At 43.2% G+C, this 24,661-nt stretch overlaps 1 protein-coding gene across 2 annotated transcripts; it reads left to right on the top strand.

Moving 5' to 3' along the window:
- The first annotated feature begins 740 nt into the window (after window positions 1–740).
- LOC139159657 (SCAN domain-containing protein 3-like) lies at window positions 741–24,661 on the top strand. 2 transcript variants are annotated; one of them, XM_070736972.1, is made up of 6 exons: window positions 741–1,643; window positions 3,134–3,254; window positions 6,738–6,811; window positions 11,564–11,690; window positions 17,701–18,068; window positions 22,543–24,661. In XM_070736972.1, exons 1-6 carry the CDS (start codon window positions 798–800, stop codon window positions 24,487–24,489), a joined length of 3,483 nt encoding a protein of 1,160 aa, XP_070593073.1. In that variant the 5' UTR covers window positions 741–797; the 3' UTR covers window positions 24,490–24,661. The 2 variants fall into 2 exon arrangements, with proteins under 2 accessions (XP_070593073.1, XP_070593075.1); XM_070736974.1 differs by lacking the exon at window positions 17,701–18,068 and having other exon boundaries at window positions 745–1,643.

The following is a 24,661-nucleotide window of genomic DNA, read 5'->3' as shown; positions in this document are numbered from 1 at the left end:
AATAAAATAAAATAAAATAAATAGATTGCGTGCCAGCAGATATGGTTCTGAGTGCCACTGGTGGCACCCGTGCCATAGGTTCACCATCACTGGTATAGGGACTCCTGCTTTGGGGGCGGGGGGTTGTTATACTAGATGGGGGTAGGCAAAGTTGGCTCTTCTATGACTTGGGGACTTCAACTCCCAGAATTCCTCAGCCAATCATGCTAGCTCAGGAATTCTGGGAGTTGAAGTCCAAATATCTTCAAGTGGCCAAGGTTGGGAAACACTGATCTAAACCTCATTCATCGGTGCCCACGGGCCCTCGGTTGAAGAGTCGGAGCAAGGGGGTCCCGGTTCTCAGAAAGACGGAAAGGCGGGGTTTTACCAAGCCCCGCCCTTAGGGAGGAGGGGCCAGCCGAGGACCCCCCCTGTGCACTCACAACCTAACATTCTTTTGTCCTACTAGAACAATTTATGTTTATTTGTTTGTTGTTTCTTTTACACATGACAAATTCAGGAAGATTGAATTTGATGTTAAAGCTAGTTAGTTGGCGGTGGTTGGTTGGCTGGTTGAGGGATAGGCAAAGTTGGCTCGTCTTCTATGACTTTATTTATTAGTTTTGTGGACTTCAACTCCCAGAATTCCTCAGCCAATCATGCTAGATCAGGAATTCTGGGAGTTGAAGTCCACATGTCATAGAAGAGCCAACTTTGCCTACCCCTGTCACTAGATGGCCTACAAGGTCCTTTCCAACTCTAGTAATCTTAACCTCATTCCTCGGCGCCCACGGGCCCTCGGTTGAAGGGTCGGAGCAATGGGGTCCCGGAAAGGCGGGGCTTTACCAAGCCCCGCCCTCAGGGAGGAGGGGCCAGCCAAGAACCCCGGGGCTCCCGCCTACTGCTCCCCGCGAGCGTCTGGTGGTAGTAAAACCCCGAGCGAGGGTTCAACAATGGCGCCGCAGGGCTTCTCGCCGGAGCAGTTGGCGCGCTGGTTGGCCGAAGCGGAGGCGCTGTTGGCGGCGCACGTGTCGGAGCCGATCCGGGCCAGCTGGTGCTGGGCTTGGAAACTGGGCGGGCCGCCGGACGCGGAGCGCCTCGGCGCCGAACTCCGCCAAATCCGGCGAGGCCGGGAAGCTCTGCTGGCCGGGGACGCGGCCCTCTCCGCGGCCCAGCAGGAGCGTCTGCAGGCGTTGCTGGGGCTGGAGGTGGTTCTCCTGCGCCGCATCCAAGCGCAGGGCCTTCCGGGGGCGGCTCCGGCGCTGCGGCGGGCGCTGCTGGACTTGGCGGCGGCGCTGGAGGGACCCGGAAGTTTGGCCCGGGACCCGGCGGTCGTTCTGCAGCTCGCCCTGGAGGCGCTGCTGGAGAGGCGGCCGCGGGAAGCGCTCTGGGCGCTGGAGTGGATGATGCGGGAGGAAGGGCGGGCGCGGCCGTGGCGGAGGCCGTGGCGGGCCCTGATCCGAGCCCTGCAGGCCCAGCGAGAGGACGAGCTGCCGCTGGACGAGCTGCGTCCCCAGCTGGAGAGGGCGCTACGCCTAGTGCGCAGGGAGCGGAGGTGGCCGGCGGCCGATCGGAAGGAAACTCCGGAGAGGACTTTGGCCAAGATCTCCCCGGAGGAGGCAGAGCTTCATGGGGAGCCGCCTGAGTCAGGAAAGGCTGCACAGGTGGTAGTAGTAGTAGTAGAGTAGTAGTAGTAGTAGTAGTAATAATAATAAATAATAATAAACAACCACACCAGGAAACTAATTGTAAAGATACAAGCAACAAAGTTATTGGTAGTGTAAGTAGAAATAATAATAATAATAATAATAATAATAATAATAATAAACCACAGCAGGAAACTTAAGTAAAACAATATCAATTGTAAAGATACAAGCAACAAAGTTATTGGTAGTGTAAGTAGAAATAATAATAATAATTATTATTATTATTATAATAAAAAAACCACACCAGGAAACTAAGTAAAACAATATCAATTGTAAAGATACAAGCAACAAAGTTATTCGTAGTGTAAGTAGAAATAATAATAACAGTAATAATAATAATAATAATAATAATAATAATTTATTAGATTTGTATGCCGCCCCTCTCCGAAGACTCGGGGCGTCTCACAACAATAATAATAACAATGTTAGAATAGAATGAAATCTAATATTAAAAAACAGCTAAAAAAACCCATCATTTTTTAAGGCAGCCCTCGTGACCCTATTGGAAACCAAGGTCGTTAAGCGAGACTGTTGAGGGAGCTTTGGCCCGCGTTAGGATCTTCCTTGCCTTGGTTGGAAAGCAAATCACTAGACAGGTGGTCCTTGACTTATGACCACCATAGATGCCGAGGTGCCTGTCATTAAGTGAGTTCGTTCCTTAAAGCAGTGTTTCCCAACCTTGGCCACTTGAAGATATTTGGACTTCAACTCCCAGAATTCCCCAGCCAGCGAATGAAGTCCAAATATCTTCAAGTGGCCAAGGTTGGGAAACATTGCCTTACCCTCCCTCCCTCCACTCCCTCCCTCCACTCCTTCTCTTCTCCCTTCATCTTTCTACTTTTTATTTATTGATTGATTGATGATGATGATGATTATTATTTATTAGATTTGTATGCCGCCCCTCTCCGCAGACTCGGGGCCGCTCACAACAGCGTTAAAGACAGTATACAAGAAACAAATCTAATTTTTTAAAAATATCTAAAACCCGCTTATTTTAAAAAACACACAACACAGACAAACCATTCACAAAACTACATAGGCCTGGGGGAGATATCTCAATTCCCCCATGCCTGACGGCAGTGGTGGGTTTTAAGAAGTTTGCGAAAGGCAAGGAGGGTGGGGGCGATCCTAATCTCTGGGGGGAGCTGGTTCCAGAGGGTCGGGGCCGCCACAGAGATCGGGTTCTTAAGTAGAAATGGTTCATAAGTAGAGGCAAAAAAACCTTGAACACCTGGTTCTTATCTAGAAACGTTCTTAAGTAGAGGCGTTCTTAAGTAGAGGTACCACTGTACTGCTATCATGTCCACTCTTATGTCTCCAGACTAGCCAAACCATACTAGCCGTTCTTCATACGCTTTAATCTGCAGGACTTTAATCATTTTAGTTGCTCTTCTTTGCACTTACTTGTCTCTTCTTCTTCTTTGTCTTTCCTTTTCTTGGTCCATCAGTTCCAAGGATTGAACTTGAACTCTGAGAATCCGGAGGAAAGAAGGGATTGCCCAGATTATTCCGGGGAGCCATTCTTCAATGGGATCTCCCATGTAGATCCAAGTCAGCCCACCTCCTCAGGTAAGAGACGTTTCCTTGTGGAAAGAAGGGATTTTAAAAAAAATTCTCTGGGCCCTGTTTTGTATACAGTGTTCCCTCGATTTTCACGGGTTCGAACTTCGTGAAAAGTCTATACCACGGTTTTTCAAAAATATTAACTAAAAAGTACTTTGCGGGTTTTTTCCCTATACCATGGTATTTCCCACCCGATGACGTCATATGTTATTAATTAATCAATTAATTAATTAATTAATTAGATTTCTATGCCGCCCCTCTCCGTAGACTCAGGGCGGCTCACAACACAATAAAACAGTTCATGACAAACCTAATAATTTACAATTTAAAATATTTTAAAAAACCCATTATTAAGCAGACATACATACAAACATACCATACATAAATTGTATAGGCCCGGGGGAGATGTCTCAGTTCCCCCATGCCTAACGACAAATATGGGTTTTGAGGAGTTTATAAAAGGCAAGGAGGGTAGGGGCAGTTCTAATCTCTGGGGGAAGCTGGTTCCAGAGAGTCGGGACGCCACAGAGAAGGCTCTTCCCCTGGGGCCCGCCAAACTTTCATCCGACTTTAGTAAAAAATTTTTTTTATAAACTTTAATAAATAAACATGGTGAGTAATGATCTAAATGGTTGCTAAGGGAATGGGAAATTGCACTTTAGGGGTTTAAAGTGTTAAGGGAAGGCTTGTGATACTGTTCATAGCCAAAAATAGTGTATTTACTTCCGCATCTCTACTTCGCAGAAATTTGACTTTCGCGGGCAGTCTCGGAACGCATCCCCCGCGAAAATCAAGGGAACACTGTAATCCTAACCCATGTCTTAATAACTATGTTTCTGTCTGTATGGGAGAGTTCATGAATTGGGATAGATATTGTAACAGGTCAGCCAATGGGGACTCTTCGGTGACCAGATGGCTTGAAGCCTGAGGGTGGCTTAGGTTCACTGATCACTGGGTTCTGAGTTCTGGTTCTGACTTCTGCTGTATGCTATTGTATACTGCTCAGAAAAATAAAGGAAACACTCAAATAACACCTAGATCTGAATGAATGAAATATTAGAAACATAGAAACATAGAAGACTGATGGCAGAAAAAGACCTCATGGTCCACCTAGTCTGCCCTTATACTATTTTATCTTACAATGGATATGTGTTTATCCCAGGCATGTTTAAATTCAGTTACTGTGGATTTATCAACCATGTCTGCTGGAAGTTTGTTCCAAGGATCTACTACTCTTTCAGTAAAATAATATTTTCTCATGTTGCTTTTGATCTTTCCCCCAACTAACTTCAGATTGTGCCCCCTTGTTCTTGGGTTCACTTTCCTATTAAAAACACTTCCCTCCTGAACCTTATTCAACCCTTTAACATATTTAACATATATCTCATTGAATACTTTTTTGTGTACAAAATTGAATGTGCACAACAGCACGTGAAATTGATCGTCTAATCAGTGTCGCTTCCTAAGTGGACAGTTTGATTTCACAGACGTTTGATTTACTTGGAGTTACCGTATTTTTCGCTCCATAAGACGCAGTTTTTTTCCTCCCAAAGTAGGATGAAAAATCAGCCTCGTCTTATGGAGCGAAGATGCAGGCGGGGGGGGGGGGGGAGGCTGCGAAGTCGGAAGCGCCATCCCGCCGGCTGGCTGGCTAGCTGCTGCCTGGCCCCCTCCCTCCCGGAGGAGGGTCTCCCTCCTCACCACCAGCGGCGCTCCCCCCGCCAGCCAGCCAGCCAGCCAAGCCCTGCCCGCCGGAACCGGCTCCTCGCTCTCCACCTGCCGCCCGCCGCGTTTGCAGGAGGTGGGGAGGGTCGGGCGGCCCGCCAAGGCCAGGAGGGACGCCGCTGCCCCCCCTTCCCTCTCTCCGCCCGCCGCTGCGCCGAGAGGAAATGCCGACAAAGGCTTTTCTCAGCGGAGGCCGGCGAAGGCGATATTCAATGCCCTGCCCGCCTCACCTTTGCCGAGAGCTCTCAGCAAGGGGGTTGTAGGAGAGGCGGGGCCGGCGGCAAAGGTGATATTCAATGTCGGGGGCGCACGGGCGTTTGCACGCGCTCCCTATCTCCCTGCTAGCCCACTCGGAATATTCAAAATAAGAAAAGCCTTTGCCGGTTAAGGTTTTTCTTACTTTGAATATTCCGAGTGGGCTAGCAGGGAGATAGGGAGCGCGTGCAACCGCCCGTGCGCCCCCGACATTGAATATCACCTTTGCCGCCGGCCCCGCCTCTCCTACAACCCCCTTGCTGAGAGCTCTCGGCAAAGGTGAGGCGGGCAGGGCGTGCGCGCGTCACCGCTGAGAAGAACGGAGAGAGAACGAGAGTGAGTGAGAGCAACAGACAGCAAGATAGTGAGAAAGAGAGAGTGAGAGAAAGGGGGGGGAGAGAGAGAAAGAGAGGGGGAGAGAGAGAAAGAGAGGGAGAGGGAGAAAGAGAGTGGGAGAGGGGGGAGAGCTAGCAAGAGAGGGAGAGAGAGAGAGAGAGGGAAAGGGGGGAGAGAAAGAGAGAGGGAGAGGGGGGAGAGATAGCAAGAGGGGGAGAGAGAAAGAGAGAGGGAAAGGGGGAGAGAAAGAGAGAGGGAGAGGGGGGAGAGATAGCAAGAGAGGGAGAGAGGGAAAGGGGGAGAGAAAGAGAGGGAGGGAGAGAGAGAGAGGAGATAAAGGAAGAGGAGAGAGAGAAAGGAAGAGAAAGAAAGAAAGGGATAGAAAGAGAGAGAGAGAGATGCTCAGTGAGCCTTTCTTTGAAGTTGCCTTTCTTTCTTTCTTTCTTTCTTTCTTTCTTTCTTTTTCTCTCGCTCTCTTGCTCTTTCATTCTTTTTTCTTTCTTTCTCTTTCTTTCTTTCTCTTTCTCTCCTTCCTTCCCTCCTTCCATTTCTTCCATTCCCCCTCTCTATTTTTATTTCTCTTTCATTTTCTTTCTCTCTTTCTTTCTTTCTTTCTTTCTTTCTTTCTTTCTTTCTTTCTTGCTCTTTTTCTTTCTCTGTTTTACCTTCCCTTCCTCTATTTCTTCTTTTCTTTCTCCTTCCTACCTTCTTCCCTCCCTCCCTTCAGTCCTTCCTCTCTTACTCTCCCCTTTCATAAGTTTCCTTGCTTCCTTCCTCTGTTCCTGTTCCTTCCCCCTTTCTTTCTTTCTTTCTTTCCTTCCTTCCTTTCCTCCCTCCATTTCTTGCTTTCCTTTTCCTTCCTCCCTTCTTTCCTCCCTCACTCCCTTCTTTCACTCCTTCCTCTCTTCCTCTCCCCTTTTTGGCTCAAAATATTTTTTTTCTATTTTCCTCCTCTAAAATCTAGGTGCGTCTTATCAGCAGGTGCGTCTTATAGAGCGAAAAATACTGGTATATTGTGTTGCTTTAAGTGTTCCCTTTATTTTTTTTTAGCAGTGCATATAAAGACATTTCTGATATAAATGAATCCCGTTGAGTTATTTACTTGTGTGCTGGTTGGATTGCTGCAAACTGATAGTTTCTAAAAAATCTGCTTATGTCTCTTTTAACTTGCAGGGAATGGAAAATCTGTATTCGTAGGTTCTTCTGTTTCTAGTGAAGTTGAAGAGCCAGCTGAAGCCCGAACTCAGGTAGGAAAGGAAATGTCTGTTAAAAAACAATTAATTGACTGTTTTTTAAATGTGAGGGGATTTTAGCTTACAGTTCTTAACTATTAGATTTGTACACATGTTACATAGAAACATAGAAGACTGACGGCAGAAAAAGACCTCATGGTCCATCTAGTCTGCCCTTATACTATTTCCTGTATTTTATCTTAGGATGGATATAGGTTTATTCTAGGCATGTTTTTCTCATCATTCCTATCACCCATTTCCTCCCATGTTGACTGTATGACTGTAACTTGTTGCTTATATCCTAAGATTTTTATTAATATTGCTTCTTCACTGACCCTATGGCAATCATTAAGTGTTGTACCTCATGATTCTTGACAAATGTATATTTTATTTTATGTACGCTGAGAGCATTTGCACCAAGACAAATTCCTTGTGTGTCCAATCACACTTGGCCAATAAAAAATATTTTCTATTCTATTCTATTAGAATTGCCCCCACCCTCCTTGCCTTTCGTAAGCTCCTTAAAACCCACTTCTGCCGTCAGGCATGGGGGAACTGAGATATTCTTTCCCCCTAGGCCTTTACAATTTTATGCATGGTATGTATGTATGTTTGGTTTTTATATTAATGGGTTTTTAATCATTTCTAATATCAGATTACTATTGTACACTGTTTTATTGTCGCTGTTAGCCGCCCCGAGTCTCCGGAGAGGGGCGGCATACAAATCCAATAAATAAATAAATAAATAAATTGATCCATTAGGACCCCTAGTCCATTGGCTAAAATGTTAAGAGAAGATCCCATCAGCGTATTCTGATGCAACTGTCCAGATTAGAAGCTGCGATAGACCAAACTGATATCTTGGCGAAGGATGGTTATGGGGATTCTGTCATCCAAGTCACGGTTGTCCCAAAGCTGCTTTTTCAAGAGGCAACTGGACTTTCTGGAAGTGTCGCAAGATATCCGTGGCCTTTTTCTTGTCACTATTGGTGGGGTCTTTTTTTCAGAGTCTCACATGTGACCGTGTCCTTCAGGAGATTGTTCCTTTCAGAGACAGCGGGGGAGGCGGGGCACAACAACACCCACAGCTTTGCAGGAAACATTAGAAACATAGAAGATTGACGGCAGAAAAAGACCTCATGATCCATCTAGTCTGCCCTTATACTATTTCCTGTATTTTATCTTAGGATGGATATATGTTTAAATTCAGGCATGTTTAAATTCAGTTATTGTGGATTTACCAACCACGTCTGCTGGAAGTTTGTTCCAAGCATCTACTACTCTTTCAGTAAAATAATATTTTCTCACATTGCTTTTGATCTTTCCCCCAACTCACTTCAGATTGTGTCCCCTTGTTCTTGGGTTCACTTTCCTATTAAAAACACTTCCTTCCTGAACCTTATTTAACCCTTTAACATATTTAAATGTTTTGATCATGTCCCCCCTTTTCCTTCTGTCCTCCAGACTATACAGATTGAGTTCATTAAGACTTTCCTGATAGGTTTTATGCTTAAGACCTTCCACCATTCTTGTAGCCCGTCTTTGGACCTGTTCAATTTTGTCAATATCTTTTTGTAGGTGAGGTCTCCAGAACTGAACACAGTATTACAAATGTGGCCTCACCAGCACTCTAGATAGCAGGATCATAATCTCCCTCTTCCTGCTCGTTATACCTCTAGCTATGCAGCCAAGCATCCTACTTGCTTTCCCTACTGCCTGACCGCACTGTTCACTCATTTTGAGACTGTCAGAAATCACTACCCCTAAAACCTCTGTTTCCCTGCAAACAACGGTAGGAAGGAAACTTCTGTTTCCTGCAAACAACGGCAGGAAGCGGCATGGAGAAACACGTTGGCGAGGGCTGCATTTACCGTCACCCTTAATGCTTCTGCTAATTTATTGTTCCTGATGGTTGTGATCTACTATAGAATAGTATAGTATCTTGGTGCACGTTATTATTATTATTATTATTATTATTATTATTATTATTATTATTATTATTATTAATTGGATTTGTATACCGCCCCTCTCTGTGGACTCGGGGCGGCTCACAAAAAAGATAGAATACATAGTAAAACAATTTGATCCGATTAATTACAATTAAAAGACTTAAAAAGATCCTAAAAACTTAAAAACATTCAACTTATCATTCACTCAATAATCACTCTAAACACATTTGTTGGTTTGGGGGGGGGGGGAGATCCAGTGGCTCCAGGCCTGGCGGCAAAGATGAGTTTTCAAACCTTTTCGGAAAGCAAGGAGGGCGGGGGCAGTGCGAATCTCTGGGGGGAGCTGGTTCCAGAGGGCCGGGGCCCTTACAGAGAAGGCTCTTCCCCTAGCCCTCGCCAGCCGGCATTGTCTGGCTGACAGGACCTGAGAAGACCCATTCTGTGGGACCTCATCGGATGCTGATTGACACATACTCTCAGTGTACATAAAAGAAAAGATAAGTTCATCAAGAATCATAAGGTACAACAGTTAATTATAGTCCAGGTATAAATAAGCAAAATATATACAGTGGTACCTCGTGATACGAACCCGGGGTTCGGAAATTTTTTGCCTCTTCTTACGAACTTTTTTTGGCTTACGAACCCACCGCAGATCGTAAAATGGTGCTCCACCGCCTGGCTGTCACCTTTTAAAACAGCCAGGGTGCTTCTCGGCGTTCTCCCGAACCCGAACCTCATGACGTCAAAGCTCCGCCCATGGGCTCCAGATTGGCCGAAAACGCCGCCGCCGATCGCAAAAATGGCGCTCTGCCGAGCGGTGCCGCCCAGCTGTAACCTTCTGAAACAGCCGGCGCTTCTCGGCGGTCTTCGGAACCCGAACCTGAACTTCCGGGTTCGGCGTTCGGGAGAACACCGAGAAGCCCCCCGGCTGTTTCAGAAGGTGATAGCCGGGCGGCGGCACTTCTCGGCGGCCTCCCGAACCCAAAAAGTTTGGGTTTGGGAGAACGCCGAGAAGCCCCCCGGCTGTTTTAAAAGGTGACAGCCAGGCAGCGGCGCCCAGTGGAGCCCCATTTTGCGATTTTTTTTTCTTTTTGCACGCATTAATCGCTTTTACATTGTTTCCTATGGGAAACAATGTTTCGTCTTACGAACTTTTCGCCTTACGAACCTACTTCCCGAACCAATTAAGTTCGTAAAATGAGGTATTACTGTATATGGAGGGTTTGGGAAGTCTGCAGAGTACTTCTGTGTGCTGGGGAAGGGCATGAGTCCCCATTTTTGCAAAAAAAAAAAAAGGGGGGGGGCAAAAATCCGTTTTTCACAAAAATGGGTGCACAAAGGGCTTGGGAGGTTTGCAGAGTGCTCCTGGGGACTGTCAAAACTGCACCCGCATTTGAAAAAAAAATGGACAAAAATCCATTTTTCACAAAAATGGGGCACACAGAGGGTTTGGGATGCCTGCGGAGTGCTCCTGGAGGCTGCGGGAAGGGCAGTTTTCTTACTTACCTCTTGGAAATCCTGCTTTGTCTTATACACTGGTGTGTCTTATAATCTTATAATCTGAAAAATATTTGGGGGAAAGATCAAAACCAACATGAGAATTTTTTTAAAAAAAAATATTTTTATTGATTTTCAAAAAGACAGACAAGGACATACAACACTAAATATTTAAGGAGCTACCATTGCTCCGCTTGCCGTAGAAGTCTAACTAATACAGAAATATAAAAAATCCTAACTGTAGTCAGATCAAAGCAGAAATGCCACACATGTAAGTTACATTCTTGTTGAACTCAACTCTATATTTTTAGTATTAAACTTATTAATTACATTTCTTTATATTTTAAAATATTCTATACTTATGCAAAAGGAAAAGGGAGAGATTATTAGTAATACAAAAATAAAAATAAAAATGAAAGAATATACACTTCTAAGTTAGTTATGCTATATACTATTTCATTCTATCTTATAGTTAATTGTTTATACCATTTTTAAAATTCCACCGGTCATATACTTTATTCCATATTTTATAAAATTCTGTTTCAGTTTGATTATTTAAACGTTTGGTCATCATATCTAGTTCTACACATTCTATAATTTTTTAAATACTTCAGTGTCTTTTGGTATTGTCCTTTCTTTCCATTTCTGTGCAAATACTATTCCAGCCGCAACTAATATAAAGAAAATCAAATTAAGATGTTCTACAGATGGCACCTTCCACCATATAGAATTTCTAAAATGTTTCCGTCTGTATCGCCTATTTGTTGGAAATGTAAAAAAGAAATTGGTACATACTATCATGGACATGTTCAGAGACAAAATATTTTGGAACAAAGTAGAGAATTGGATAAATGAAATAACAAAGGAGAAGATTAAAAAATCTGAATTTTTTTATTGGGTATTTCAAACACAAAGTACAAAAAAGAAACTTATTATTCAACGTGAGAAAATATTATTTTACTGAAAGAGTAGTAGATCCTTGGAACAAACGTCCAGCAGACGTGGTTAGTAAATCCACAGTAACTGAATTTAAACATGCCTGGGATAAACATATATCCATTGCAAGATAAAATACAGGAAATAGTATAAGGGCAGACTAGATGGACCATGAGGTCTTTTTCTGCCGTCAGTCTTCTATGTTTCCATGTTTCTACCAATGTTACTTCGGCTCTTACAGGTCTTTTCACGTCAGACTTTTAACCCTACAGAAGATTCCTGTTTAACCCACTGCAAAGCTTTGCTTGGGAATTCTTTAGCCGAAAGGAGAGAATTTGCAAATGCCATTGTTTTGATCATAGGGGTTTGTTTGGTTTTTTTGCAGGTTCTTGTTTCTCTAGAGGAGGTGGTTGTGTCTTTCTCTAAGGATGAATGGTCTCTACTAGATGCTACTCAGAAAGCCCTGTACAGAGATGTCATGCTGGAAAACTCCAGAAATGTGGCCCTTGTGGGTAAGGCCCCCCTTGCTCTGCCTTTTGATGCTTGGAAGAAATATTTTACAGTTAGACAGAGCCAATTATTTTTTTCCTTTAAGTTAACAGTGTCACCAACCATTGCAAATCACTCCCTGTATAGTCTGGAGGACAGAAGGGAAAGGGGGGGACATGATCAAAACATTTAAATGTGTTAAAGGGTTAAATAAGGTCCAGGAGGGAAGTGTTTTTAATAGGAAAGTGAACACAAGAACAAGGGGACACAATCTGAAGTTAGTTGGGGGAAAGATCAAAAGCAACGTGAGAAAATATTATTTTACTGAAAGAGTAGTAGATCCTTGGAACAAACATAGAAACATAGAAGTCTGACGGCAGAAAAAGACCTCATGGTCCATCTAGTCTGCCCTTACACTATTTCCTGTATTTTATCTTACAATGGATATATGTTTATCCCAGGCATGTTTAAATTCAGTTACTGTGGATTTACCAACCACGTTTGCTGGAAGTTTGTTGCAAGGATCTACTACTCTTTCAGTGAAATAATATTTTCTCACATTGCTTTTGATCTTTCCCCCAACTAACTTCAGATTATGTCCCCTTGTTCTTGTGTTCACTTTCCTATTAAAAACACTTCCCTCCTGAACCTTATTTAACCCTTTGACATATTTAAATGTTTCGATCATGTCCCCCCTTTTCCTTCTGTCCCCCAGACTATGCAGATTGAGTTCATGAAGTCTTTCCTGATACGTTTTATGCTTAAGACCTTCCACCATTCATGTAGCCCGTCTTTGGACCTGTTCAATTTTGTCAATATATTTTTGTAGGTGAGGTCTCCAGAACTGAACACAGTATTCCAAATGTGGTCTCACCAGCGCTCTATATAAGGGGATCACAATCTCCCTCTTCCTGCTTGTTATACCTCTAGCTATGCAGCCAAGCATCCTACTTGCTTTTCCTAACAAACTTCCAGCAGACGTGGTAGATAAATCCACAGTTACTGAATTTAAACATGCCTGGGATAAAGATATATCCATCCTAAGATAAAATACAGGAAATAGTATAAGGGCAGACTAGATGGACCATGAGGTCTTTTTCTGCCGTCAGACTTCTATGTTTCTATCAGTCAATTTATGTGTAAAACATTTATTTAATGGCACTAGATGTTTACTACACCAATCACTATTGCAATGTTCTTTCCTGCTGCCGAGAATAAAGAGATTTTAAAAAGCTGACTGCCTCAGCATTCTTCACCAACCATTGCAAATCCCTCCCTGTTTTGACCTTAAACTCCAGATAGACTTTGATGACAATTGAGACCTAAAACTTCCATTTCTATGTCAATTATTAAATGGATTTTAATAAGACTCAAATAGGTTTAAAGGAGGAAAACAAGAAAGAAAGTAGTCTTTGGCCTCCGTGTGTCCCATGTTTGGCCTCTCCAGCCCCCAGAAGCACTCAGCAGGCCAAAAGTGGGCCCCTTTTTGGCCTTCCAAACCCCATTTTCTGCCTGCCCAGCCCCCAAAAGCACTCTGCCTGTTTTGGCCAGCAGAATCCTTCTGGATGCTGGAGAGGGAAAAATGGAACCTGCGAAGGCTTCTGTAGGCCAAAACAAGGTCTGGTTTTGGCCTGCAGAGTGCTGGGAGATGGGAAGGCAAAAAATGGGAGGCGCAGAGGGCTTGGGAGGCCAAAAAAAGGCCCTTATTTGCTCTATAAGACGGACAGACATTTCCACCTACTTTTGGGAGTGTGTCTTATAGTCTGCCAAATTTGATATACAGTACATCCGAATTAGACCGTTGTTTCTCTGTGTAATATAATATACAGTATGTGAGAATATACTGTATATAATTTTGTATTTATTTATTTGTTTATCTTCTCACGTTTATGCAGTGTAATATTGGAGATGGATCTTTAAGAGCTATATGCAATGAAATTTCATTTTTAATATATGCCAATTAGTGTACATTCAAAGTTACAATAAAGTTCTGTTCTATTCTATTCTACTCTACAGTATTCTATTCTATTCTATTCTATTCTATTCTATAGTATTCTATTCTATTCATCACTTTTCAGTGTTGTAACTTCAAATGATCATTAAACAAAACAAATGGTTGTAAGTTGAGGACTGCTATATATTCCTTTTTCCTGGTTAGTAGGCGTTTTAAGTCATGCAACAAATTAGAGCAGTTAGCACAGCTCCTTGCCTCCATTCTCCTCTTTTTCCACCTCTACAATACATACTACAAGCTTCTTTCCCGATTCCTTACTTCTAGTGTTGGGCGAACCGAACTTGCATAGTTTGGGTCCGTGACAAACCCGAACCCGGACTTTTTCAGAAGTCTGTGTTCAGGTTTGGCGTTCGCTCGAACACCGTGGTGGACGGGAGGGGGAGGCAGGGAGGGCTCCGAGGCTCAAGCCGCCGACTCGGCTGGGGGGGGCAGGAGGTGCGACTGAGTCAGAGCCCTCCTCCTCCCGCCCACCACCCGCTTGAAGCTCCGGCCAGGATTTATTTATTTATTTATTAGATTTGTATGCCGCCCCTCTCCGAAGATCCTGAATAGCTTCGCGTCACGCCGGGCCAGAGGGGTGGGGAGGCAGGTTCTGCCGGCCGGCTATTCAGGATCCCGGCCAGCAGTTTCAAGCGAGCGATGGGCGGGAGGGGGAGGCGGGGAGGGCTCTGACTCCCCGCCTGCCCCTCCCGCCCACCGCCCGCTTGAAACTACCGCCCGCGATCCCGAAGCGCTGGGAGGGAGGTGTCAGATGGCCAGGAGTCGCCGAAATGAGAGAGAACTAGGGGCAGGGATTTTTGGCGGCTCCAGGCCATCGCCCGCTTGAAGCTGCCCACCAGGATACTCAAAAGCTGGCCCGGCAGAAATTGCCTCCCGAAGCGCTGGGGGGGAGGGGTCAGGCTCCATTAAGCGGGCGATGGCCGGGAGCTGCTGAAATGAGAGAGAACTAGGGGCAGGGATTTTCAGCGGCTCCCGGCCATCGCCCGCTTGATGGAGCCTGACATCCCCCCCCCCCACCAGCGCTTCGCCTCTCGCCGGGCCAGAGGTGTTGGGCTTCGGGTTCAGCGAACCTACCCAAACTCCGACGGCAAGTTCATCCGAACCTGAAGAAACCCAAACTTCAACGGGTTTGCCCAACACTACTTTATTTCCTTAAATGGAATTCCCATCCACGAGTAGAATTCCATAAATAAAACACATTTATTGAGTACAATGGAGCAGATGTATTTTGTTATTTAAACAAATGGATTTTGTGACTGTTTAAGAAGCTCATAAAATAGAAGTGGTCCATTTTCATACTCTGCAGGTTTACAGGTAATCCTCGACTTTATTTATTTTATTTTATTTATTTATTTATTCATTAGATTTGTATGCCGCCTCTCTCCGAAGACTCAGGGCGACTTACAACAATTCAATTAGTGACCGTTTGAAGTTGTAACGCACTGAAAAATGTGATTTATGATTCACACTTATGACTGTCCCAGCATCCTCATGGTCACGTGATTTACATCCCAGTAGTCACGTGATTGACAACTGACTCACATCTTTTTTCATGTAAGTTTTTTAAGTAGAAACGGCAACATTTTCAATATCCATATGAACAGGGTGTTGTCTGGTTACAATTAGTTTGAGCAATCTCCATCCTGTTTGTAATAATATTCCTCAGTAATTATGCTGTAATAACAATGTTTTTTATCATAAAATTAATACACATTAAGTATTAATACTAACCAAAGTTAATAACAACTTTAATCAGCTGTCGTAATAAAACTAATCCTTCTTTTTTGGTTTTAAAGGTTGTAATTTCTGTTTCTATTGTTCAAACATGAATAAAAGGAATCTCATATTTCAAAATATTGAGTGTCTTCCTTCTCCTTAATTTCAAGTGTTAACAGCTAATCTATTCGTTTCTGCACAGTCTAATATTTTTTAAATTATCTTCTATTCTGTAGGGATCTCCTCACCCTTTCAACATTGTGCAGATACAATTCTGGCCGCTGTTAACACATGTAATATTAAATACATGTTCTCTTTATTATATTTGCCTGGTATGATACCCAACCATATTTCTGGTTTAAAATCTATATGTTCCATTACCATTTTTCTATCCGTATGTATTTTTGTCCAATATATTTTTGCTTTTGGGCACGTCCACCACATATAATTATTAATAATAATTTATTAGATTTGTATGCCACCCCTCGTCATGGACTCGGAGTGGCTTGTAGTATAGTAGTATGACCCTGGAATCTGGTTACACTTCCAACATTTAGCAGACATAGTTTTGAACAAGGCTAATCTAGGTGAGAAGTGCCATACAAACATAGAAGATTGACGGCAGAAAAAGACCTCGTGGTCCATCTAGTCTGCCCTTATACTATTTCCTGTATTTTATCTTAGGATGGATCTATGCTTATCTCAGGCATGTTTAAATTCAGTTCCTGTAGCTTTACCAACCACGTCTGCGGGAAGTTTGTTCCAAGCATCTACTTCTCTTTCAGTAAAATAATATTTTCTCACGTTGCTTTTGATCTTTCCCCCAACTAACCTCAGATTGTGCCCCCTTGTTCTTGGGTTCACTTTCCTATTAAAAACACTTCCCTCCTGGACCTTATTTAACCCTTTGACATATTTAAATGTTTTGATCACGTGAAGGCAAACAGCCCTCCCCCAGTGGGTCGCCATGATTGCCACATCAGAATGAAGCAACGTAGATAATTTTCTCTCAACGAGACGACCTCGGTTAAATCAAGATCGCTCCTTTTATAGTATTTCACTTTTCCTGACATGTGATAAAGAATAACCAAGTTGCGAATGCCACATACATTAAGCCATCCTCCAACTACCATTCACTCATGCACTGTATAAGCAATCTCCTCGTAACTTCCCTATAGATAATTAACGGAAGCTCCATTCTTTGCCTTTTCCTGGATTGTGTGTTTACTGGTGATTAGCAAAGGAATGAGAATAAGGCATATATTTCCTTATATGGAAGTTAGCTATAGGTTTTCTTCATGCTGTATATCAAGTTAATTATTTTCCACATGGTCATGGATTCTGCAGCTTGCTTACTCAGCCTGGACTCTTGCTTCCTTTCAATAGAGGAAGAATTAAGGTTTTATACAGCACCCATTAGGCTTAAAACATCACCCTCCAGTAATATTCCATCCCAAATTTCAGTGCCTATAAACCTATGATTACAACAATCATGTCCCCCCTTTCCCTTCCTGTCCTCCAGACTATTTATTTATTCAATTTATTTATTTATTCAATTTTTATGCCGCCCTTCTCATTAGACTCAGGGCGGCTTACAACATGTTAGCAATAGCATTTTTTAACAGAGCCAGCCTATTGCCCCCCACAATCCGGGTCCTCATTTTACCCACCTCGGAAGGATGGAAGGCTGAGTCAACCTTGAGCCGGTGATGAGATTTGAACCGCTGACCTTCAGATCTACAGTCAGCTTCAGTGGTCTGCAGTACAGCACTCTACCTGCTGCGCCACCCCAGCTATATAGATTGAGTTCATGAAGTCTTTCCTGATAAGTTTTGTGCTTAAGACCTTCCACCATTCTTGTAGCCCGTCTTTGGACCTGTTCAATTTGGTCAATATCTTTTTGTAGGTGAGGTCTCCAGAACTGAACACAGCATTCCAAATGGGGTCTCACCATCTATAATACATTTTACAGTAGTACCCCTAGATAGGAGCATAATTCGTTCCATAAGGGAGCTTGTATCTCGAGGCAACTCGTATCTGGAACAAGTCGTTTTCCCCCTCCGAGATAACCAAAAGCAAGGATTCTTGCGCCACTTAGTGGACGCTCGGCTCGTATCCTGAATTTGAGCTCGGGAATAGAACAGAAATGTCTCTCCCCTCGTGGCTCGTATCTTGAAATATTCGCATGTAGAGCAGCTCGTATCTAGAGGTACTACTGTATCTACATTTTCTTTATATGCAAATAGACATTATTAATTTATAGTTTCTATCCCACCATTTTTGCCATTTATCCAATTCTATAGAGCAGTGGTGGCGAACCCATGGTAGGCATGCCGGAGGTGGCACGCAAGGCCCACTCGGTGGGCAAGCATCACCACGCCAAGTTACTTTCTGTCCGAAAGCAGGCTTGCCATTTAAAAAACAGGGGAGGAAAAATGGACCACTCGACTGCCGTTACCAATCGCCCAGACCACGTGGCCCAGGCCCATCTGCTCCTGGACCTCGCCTGCTGCCCCCAGACCTCACCCACTGCTCCCGGTCCTTGCCTGCTGTTACCAGACCTCGCCTGCTTACCTGCCTTGAACAATCAGTCCCAGTTGCTCCTGCCGTCACCGATCGGGCCCAGCTGTTCCCGGAACTCGCCCGCTTGCCTCCTGTGGCCGTAGTTACTGTGAGTACAGGAATTCTGTGACAGCCCCCTCCCGTTCACTTGCTTGGTATTATTATTTATTATTTTATTATAGAAACATAGAAGACTGACGGCAGAAAAAGACCTCATGGTCCATCTAGTCTGCCCTTATACTATTTCCTGTATTTTATCTTACAATGGATATATGTTTATCCCAGGCATGTTTAAATTCAGTTACTGTGGATTTACCAACCACGTCTGCTGGAAGTTTGTTCCACGGATCTACTACTCTTTCAGTAAAATAATATTTTCTCATGTTGCTTTTGATCTTTCCCCCAACTAACTTCAGATTGTGTCCCCTTGTTCTTGTGTTCACTTTCCTATTAAAAACACTTCCCTCCTGAACCTTATTTAACCCTTTAACATATTTAAATGTTTCGATCGTGTCCTCCCTTTTCCTTCTGTCCTCCAGGCTATGTCTGCTGGACATTTGTTCCAAGCATCTACTTCTCTTTCAATAAAATAATATTTTCTCACGCTGCTTCTGATCTTTCCCCCAACTAACTTCAGATTGTGTCCCCTTGTTCTTGGGTTCACTTTCCTATTAAAAACACGTCCCTCCTGAACCTTATTTAACCCTTTAACATATTTAAATGTTTCGATCATGTCCCCTCTTTTCCTTCTGTCCTCCAGGCTATACTGATTGAGTTCATGAAGTCTTTCCTGATACGTTTTATGCTTAAGACCTTCCACCATTCTTGTAGCCTGTCTTTGGACCCGTTCAATTAATTCTTATTATTATTTATTAGATTTGTATGCGGCCCCTCTTTGAAGACTCGGGGCGGCTCACAACAGTAATAGAAACAATATAACAGTGAAACAAATCTAATATTAAAATAAAACATATCTAAAACCCCAACAATTTAAAACCATACAACACATACGTACCAAACATAAAATATAAAAGCCTGGGGGAGGTTGTCTCAATTCCCCCATGCCTGGCGATAAAGGTGGGTCTTGAGTAATTTGCGAAAGATAAGGAGGGTGGGAGCCATTCTAATCTCTGGGGGGAGTTGATTCCAGAGGGCCGGGGCTGCCACAAAGAAGGCTCTTCCCCTGGGGCCCGCCAAACGACATTGTTTGGTCGACGGGACCCGGAGAAGGCCGACTCTGTGGGACCTTATCGGCCGCTGGGATTCGTGCGGTAGAAGGCGGTTCCGGAGGTATTCTGGCCCAATGCCATGTAGGGCTTTAAAGGTCATTACCAACACTTTGAATTGTGACTGCTGCTTGCCGGGATCATGCTCGGGCTGGTGAAAGTGCGGGCAAACTCTGGAACGACCCGTCCAAAACTTTGCTCACCACGGAAGCCTGTATGAGAGTAGGGCCCCAAAGGCAACCGAGCCTCACCATTCCCCTGTTGCCAATTCTCCTCCCTGGCCCGTGCAAATTTGCACAAGGCTTCCCCGCCGTGCCCTGCTCTGGCTGCTTCCCTGCGCCAAAAAACCTTCCCCTTCCCCTCCTCCTCCTGGCACGTGTCTCTGGCTCTGCCTCTACTTCATAATAATAATAACTGGGTGAGATCATCCAAGGGCATGGGGTGAGGTATCATCAGTATGCTGATGATACCCAGCTTTACATCTCCACCCCATGTCCAGTCAGCGAAGCAGTGGAAGTGATGTGCCGGTGCCTGGAGGCTGTTGGGGCCTGGATGAGTGTCAACAAACTCAAACTCAACCCGGATAAGACGGAGTGGCTGTGGGTTTTGCCTCCCAAGGACAATTCCATCTGTCCATCCATCACCCTGGGGGGGGAATTATTGACCCCCTCAGAGAGGGTCCGCAACTTGGGCGTTCCTCGATCCACAGCTCACATTAGAGAACCATCTTTCAGCTGTGGCGAGGGGGGCGTTTGCCCAGGTTCGCCTGGTGCACCAGTTGCGGCCCTATTTGGACAGGGAGTCACTGCTCACAGTCACTCATGCCCTCATCACCTCGAGGCTCGACTACTGTAACGCTCTCTACATGGGGCTACCTTTGAAAAGTGTTGGGAAACTTCAGATCGTGCAGAATGCAGCTGAGAGAGCAGTCATGGGCTTTCCCAAAAATGCCCATGTTACACCAACACTCCGCAGTCTGCATTGGTTGCCGATCAATTTCCGGTCACAATTCAAAGTGTTGGTTATGACCTATAAAGCCCTTCATGGCATCGGACCAGAATATCTCCGAGACCGCCTTCTGCTGCATGAATCCCAGCGACCGATTAGGTCCCACAGAGTCGGCCTTCTCCGGGTCCCGTCAACTAAACAATGTCGGTTGGCGGGCCCCAGGGGAAGAGCCTTCTCTGTGGCGGCCCCGATTCTCTGGAACCAGCTCCCCCCAGAGATTAGAACTGCCCCTACCCTCCTTGCCTTTCGTAAACTCCTCAAAACCCACCTTTGTCGTCAGGCATGGGGGATTTGAGATTATCTCCCCCGGGCCTATATAATTTATGTATGGTATGTTTGTAGGTATGTCTGCTTAAAAATGGGGTTTTCTTAACTACTTTAAATTTTAAATTGTAAATTATTAGATTTGTTATGAATTGTTTTATTATGTTGTGAGCCGCCCCGAGTCTACAGAAAGAGGCGACATACAAATCTAATTAATAATAATAATAACAATAATAATAATAATAATAATAATAATAATAATTTATTAGATTTGTATGCCGCCCCTCTCCGAAGACTCGGGGCGGCTCACAACAATAATAATAACAATGTTACAATGGAAAATAAATCTAATATTAAAAAACAGTTTAAAAACCCATGCGACATACGCATACCATACATAAAATGTAAAAGCATCTTATTTATGCAAATTCCCCAAGAGGTAGGTCCAATGTACGTACAGAGGAGGTGAGTCAAAGGTAGGAAATGCAACCAGATGCCTTTTTTCAGAGAAGGCCAAAAGCTGGTAGTCAGGGGAAAATTGCTCCTTGGTCTGGTTGTCAGCAAATTCAAAACAGTTGGCCTACTTCGGGTCCCGTTGACTAAACAATGTCGTTTGGCGGGACCTAGGGGAAGAGCCTTCTCTGTGGCAGCCCCGACCCTCTGGAACCAGCTCCCCCCAGAGATCAAAATTGCCCCCACCCTCCTTGCCTTTCGTAAGCTCCTTAAAACCCACCTCTGTCGTCAGGCATGGGGGAATTGAGATATTCCTTTCCCCCCCAGGCCTATACAATTTATGCATGGTATGTTTGTGTGTATGTTTTGCTTTTTAAGAAGGGTTTTTAGTTATTTATTTAGATAGTTAGGGGGCGTACATAAGTGCACTGGTGTGCCTTTCGTCCCCTGTCCAATTGTCTTTCCTTTCTCTCACTTATCATATATATTTTCTTTCTTTCATACGTCCTCTCCTCTAAGTTCACTTTACCCTTATATATATATTACTACATGTCTATTTTTCTTCCTATGTATTTGTGTATTGGACAAATGAAAAAATAAATAAAATACATAAATAATAAAATTTTAAATATTAGATTTGTCATATGTTGTTTTATTATTGCTGTGGTTGTGAGCAGCCCCGAGTCTACGGAGAGGGGCGGCATACAAATCTAATTAATAAAATAGACAGACAGACAGACAGACAGACAGACAGACAGATAGGTAGATAGATGATAGATAGATAGATAGATAGAGAGAGAGAGAGAGAGAGATATGATAGATAGATAGAGAGAGAGAGAGAGAGAGAGAGAGAGAGAGAGATGATAAATAGATAGAGAGATAGATAGATAGAGAGAGATACATACATAGATAGAAACATAGAAACATAGAAGACTGACGGCAGAAAAAGACCTCATGGTCCATCTAGTCTGCCCTTGTACTATTTCCTGTATTTTATCTTACAATGGATATATGTTTATCCCAGGCATGTTTAAATTCAGTTACTGTGGATAGATAGATAGATAGATAGATAGATAGATAGATAGATAGATAGATAGATGATAAATAGATAGATAGATAGATTAGATAGAGAGAGAGAGAGAGAGATGATAAATAGAGAGAGAGAGAGAATAGATAGATAGATGATAAATAGATAGAGAGAGAGATGATAGATAGATAGATAGAGAGACAGATAGATAGATGATAGAGAGATAGAGAGATAGAGATAGATAGATAGATAGATAGATAGAGATGATAGATAGATAAATAGATAGATAGATGATAAATAGATAGATAGATAGATGATAAATAGATAGATAGACTAGATAGAGAGAGAGAGAGAAATGATAGAGAGAGAGAGAGAGAGAGAGAGATGATAGGTAGGTAGGTAGGTAGGTAGGTAGGTAGGTAGGTAGATAGATAGATAGATAGATAGATAGATAGATAGATAGATAGATAGATAGATCCCCAGCTGAAAATCACTGCCAGAGATTATTGATTCAGGGAATATCCATTTCATTAATGTTAAGTAATAATATTATATTTTTATTGGATGTTTCCGTTTTTGTTTTTGTTTTAAATGTGTTTTTGTAGACTCCAAGTCTTGGACACCCAGAAAGGAGTGCAGCCAAAAAGGCCAGGACTTTTGCTTTTGGAAGTGGAAGACCCTTCCAAGAGGCTTGGATAGAGTCGTTTGGAATGATTGAACACAACGGCAAAGCGTTATGTACTTTGTGTAATGAAAGTGTTGTGTGTCGCACCTCGAGTGTCAAGCGGCACTTTAACACCAACCACAAAAGGATTGCCCAGCTTGGTCCAACGGAAAGAAAAGAGTTTCTTGAAGGAACATTGAGGAAGCACCATTCCCAGCCTCTTAGTTTTTCTAACCGTCTCTCTAGAACAAATCACCTGACAATTGCCAGTTTTCAGATTTCACTGTGCATCGCAAAACATGGTAAGACCCTCTCTGATGCAGCTGCTATCAAAATGGGCATGTTGTCTAAGTGCAATGGCCTTTTCCACGATTTCCCAAACAGGGATAAAATTATGAAACGTATCTCCGAGATTCCACTTAGCAGAAATACCGTCAAAGCTCGAGTCCAATGCATGGCAAAGGATATTAATCAGCAGCTCACCATTGACTTACAAAAGGCAGCCTGTTACTCCATATGCTTGGATGAAAGCAGAGATATAAATAATCATGCAAGGCTAGCAGTAATTTTACGTTTTGCTGCTGGTGACATCATGAAAGAAGAGCTGCTGAAATTGGTCTCCTTACCTAAAAGAACAAAAGGAAGAGATATCTACAATGCTGTGACGGAGGCTTTGTTGTCGCAAGACATAAGGCCAGAAAAAGTGGTTGCAATTATTAGCGACGGGGCACCTTCTATGGTGGAGCCAACATCTGGATTCATACAGTTCTTTGCTAAAGAAATAAAACATCAAGTCATTCCCTTTCATTGTATTATCCATCAAGAAGCTCTTTGTACGAGGAAAAGCAGAAAAAAATTTGAGGATGTCCTCAAAGATGTCACAAAAATTGTGAATTATATCATGGTTCACGCTCCGAATTTTCAACAGTTTAAAGCACTTCTTGAGGAGCTTCAGGCACAGAATAATTATTTACTTATGTATAATAATGCCCGGTGGCTGAGCAGAGGACAAGTCCTGGAGAGATTTGTAGCCTGCTTGGATGAAATTAGGCTGTTTATGAATGAAAAAGGCCAGGAGTATCCACAGCTCATTGATAAGGCCTGGCTTACCAACCTCATGTTTTTTACAGATTTTACATCACTTTTCAGTGTACTGAACAAACAACTACAAGGTGTAGGGAAAACAGCAGAAAGGATGTTTTGTGATATCAAAACATTTGAGAGAAAACTGCAGGTTTTTGAAAGACACCTTGAAAATGGGCAGCTGAAATATTTCCCAAATCTAAAGGTGCATTTAGAAAATTCTACAACATTTGCAAACAATCCTACAAGCCATCGGGATGTCTGCAAGGAATTTTCTAGCATTGTAGCAGCTGCCAAGGTGAATTTGAGCAACAGATTCTCCCAGTTCCGTAAGATGGAGACGACCCTGTGTTTTCTTACTTCTCCAGATAAAGCCAAATTTGAAGAACTTGATCTTTCCTGCTTGCATTGGTTAGATTTAGAAAATCTGGAAATGGAGCTATTGGAATTTCAAGAAAACTCTTTGTGGAAAAATAAATTCTGTGACCTGCGGGAAACACTCGAGAAGATGGAAAGGATGACAAAGGACATCACAATTAGTTCTGAAAATGAAATCCTGAAAGCGTGGAATTCTCTGCCAAATAACTTTCAGTCAATGAAAACACTTGGGATTGCTTTCCTTACTTTGTTTGGATCATCTTATGCTTGTGAGCAGTTGTTTTCAGCTTTGAATTATATCAAACCTGACACCAGACAGAAACTAACAGATGACTTGACTTCTGCATGTGTTGCTCTCAACTTTACAAAGTATGAGCCAAGGTTAGAAAAATTATCAGCAGCCATACAACAGCAAAAGTCACATTAATCAAAAAGGGTAATGCAAATGTTTAATTTTGTCTGTATGTTGTTTATATGTTGGTTTGTTAATAAAAAGTTTAAAAAAACACCCCAAAACATACCAAATGCAAACTTTTATACCTTTCAATAATTTTTTTTGTATCATTGTGTTATTTTTTTTAAAGATGAAATATGTTAAA

This window comes from Erythrolamprus reginae, chromosome 2 (genome assembly GCF_031021105.1).
Source record: "Erythrolamprus reginae isolate rEryReg1 chromosome 2, rEryReg1.hap1, whole genome shotgun sequence".
In the NCBI taxonomy this organism is placed as follows: Eukaryota; Metazoa; Chordata; class Lepidosauria; order Squamata; family Dipsadidae; genus Erythrolamprus; species Erythrolamprus reginae.
The sequence above is the reverse complement of the archived record's forward strand: the minus strand, read 5'-3'. Positions and strand labels throughout refer to the sequence as shown.

What these genes read in the sequence shown, in the direction of transcription:
- LOC139159657 (XM_070736972.1), top strand. Translation starts at nt 798, where the DNA reads ATGGGGTCCCGGAAAGGCGGGGCTTTACCAAGCCCCGCCCTCAGGGAG. An exon ending in AGTCAGGAAAGGCTGCACAG is followed by an intron (nt 1,644 to 3,133) that starts GTGGTAGTAGTA and finishes TTGGTCCATCAG; the next exon opens with TTCCAAGGATTGAACTTGAA. An exon ending in CTCCTGTGGCCGTAGTTACT is followed by an intron (nt 18,069 to 22,542) that starts GTGAGTACAGGA and finishes GTGTTTTTGTAG; the next exon opens with ACTCCAAGTCTTGGACACCC.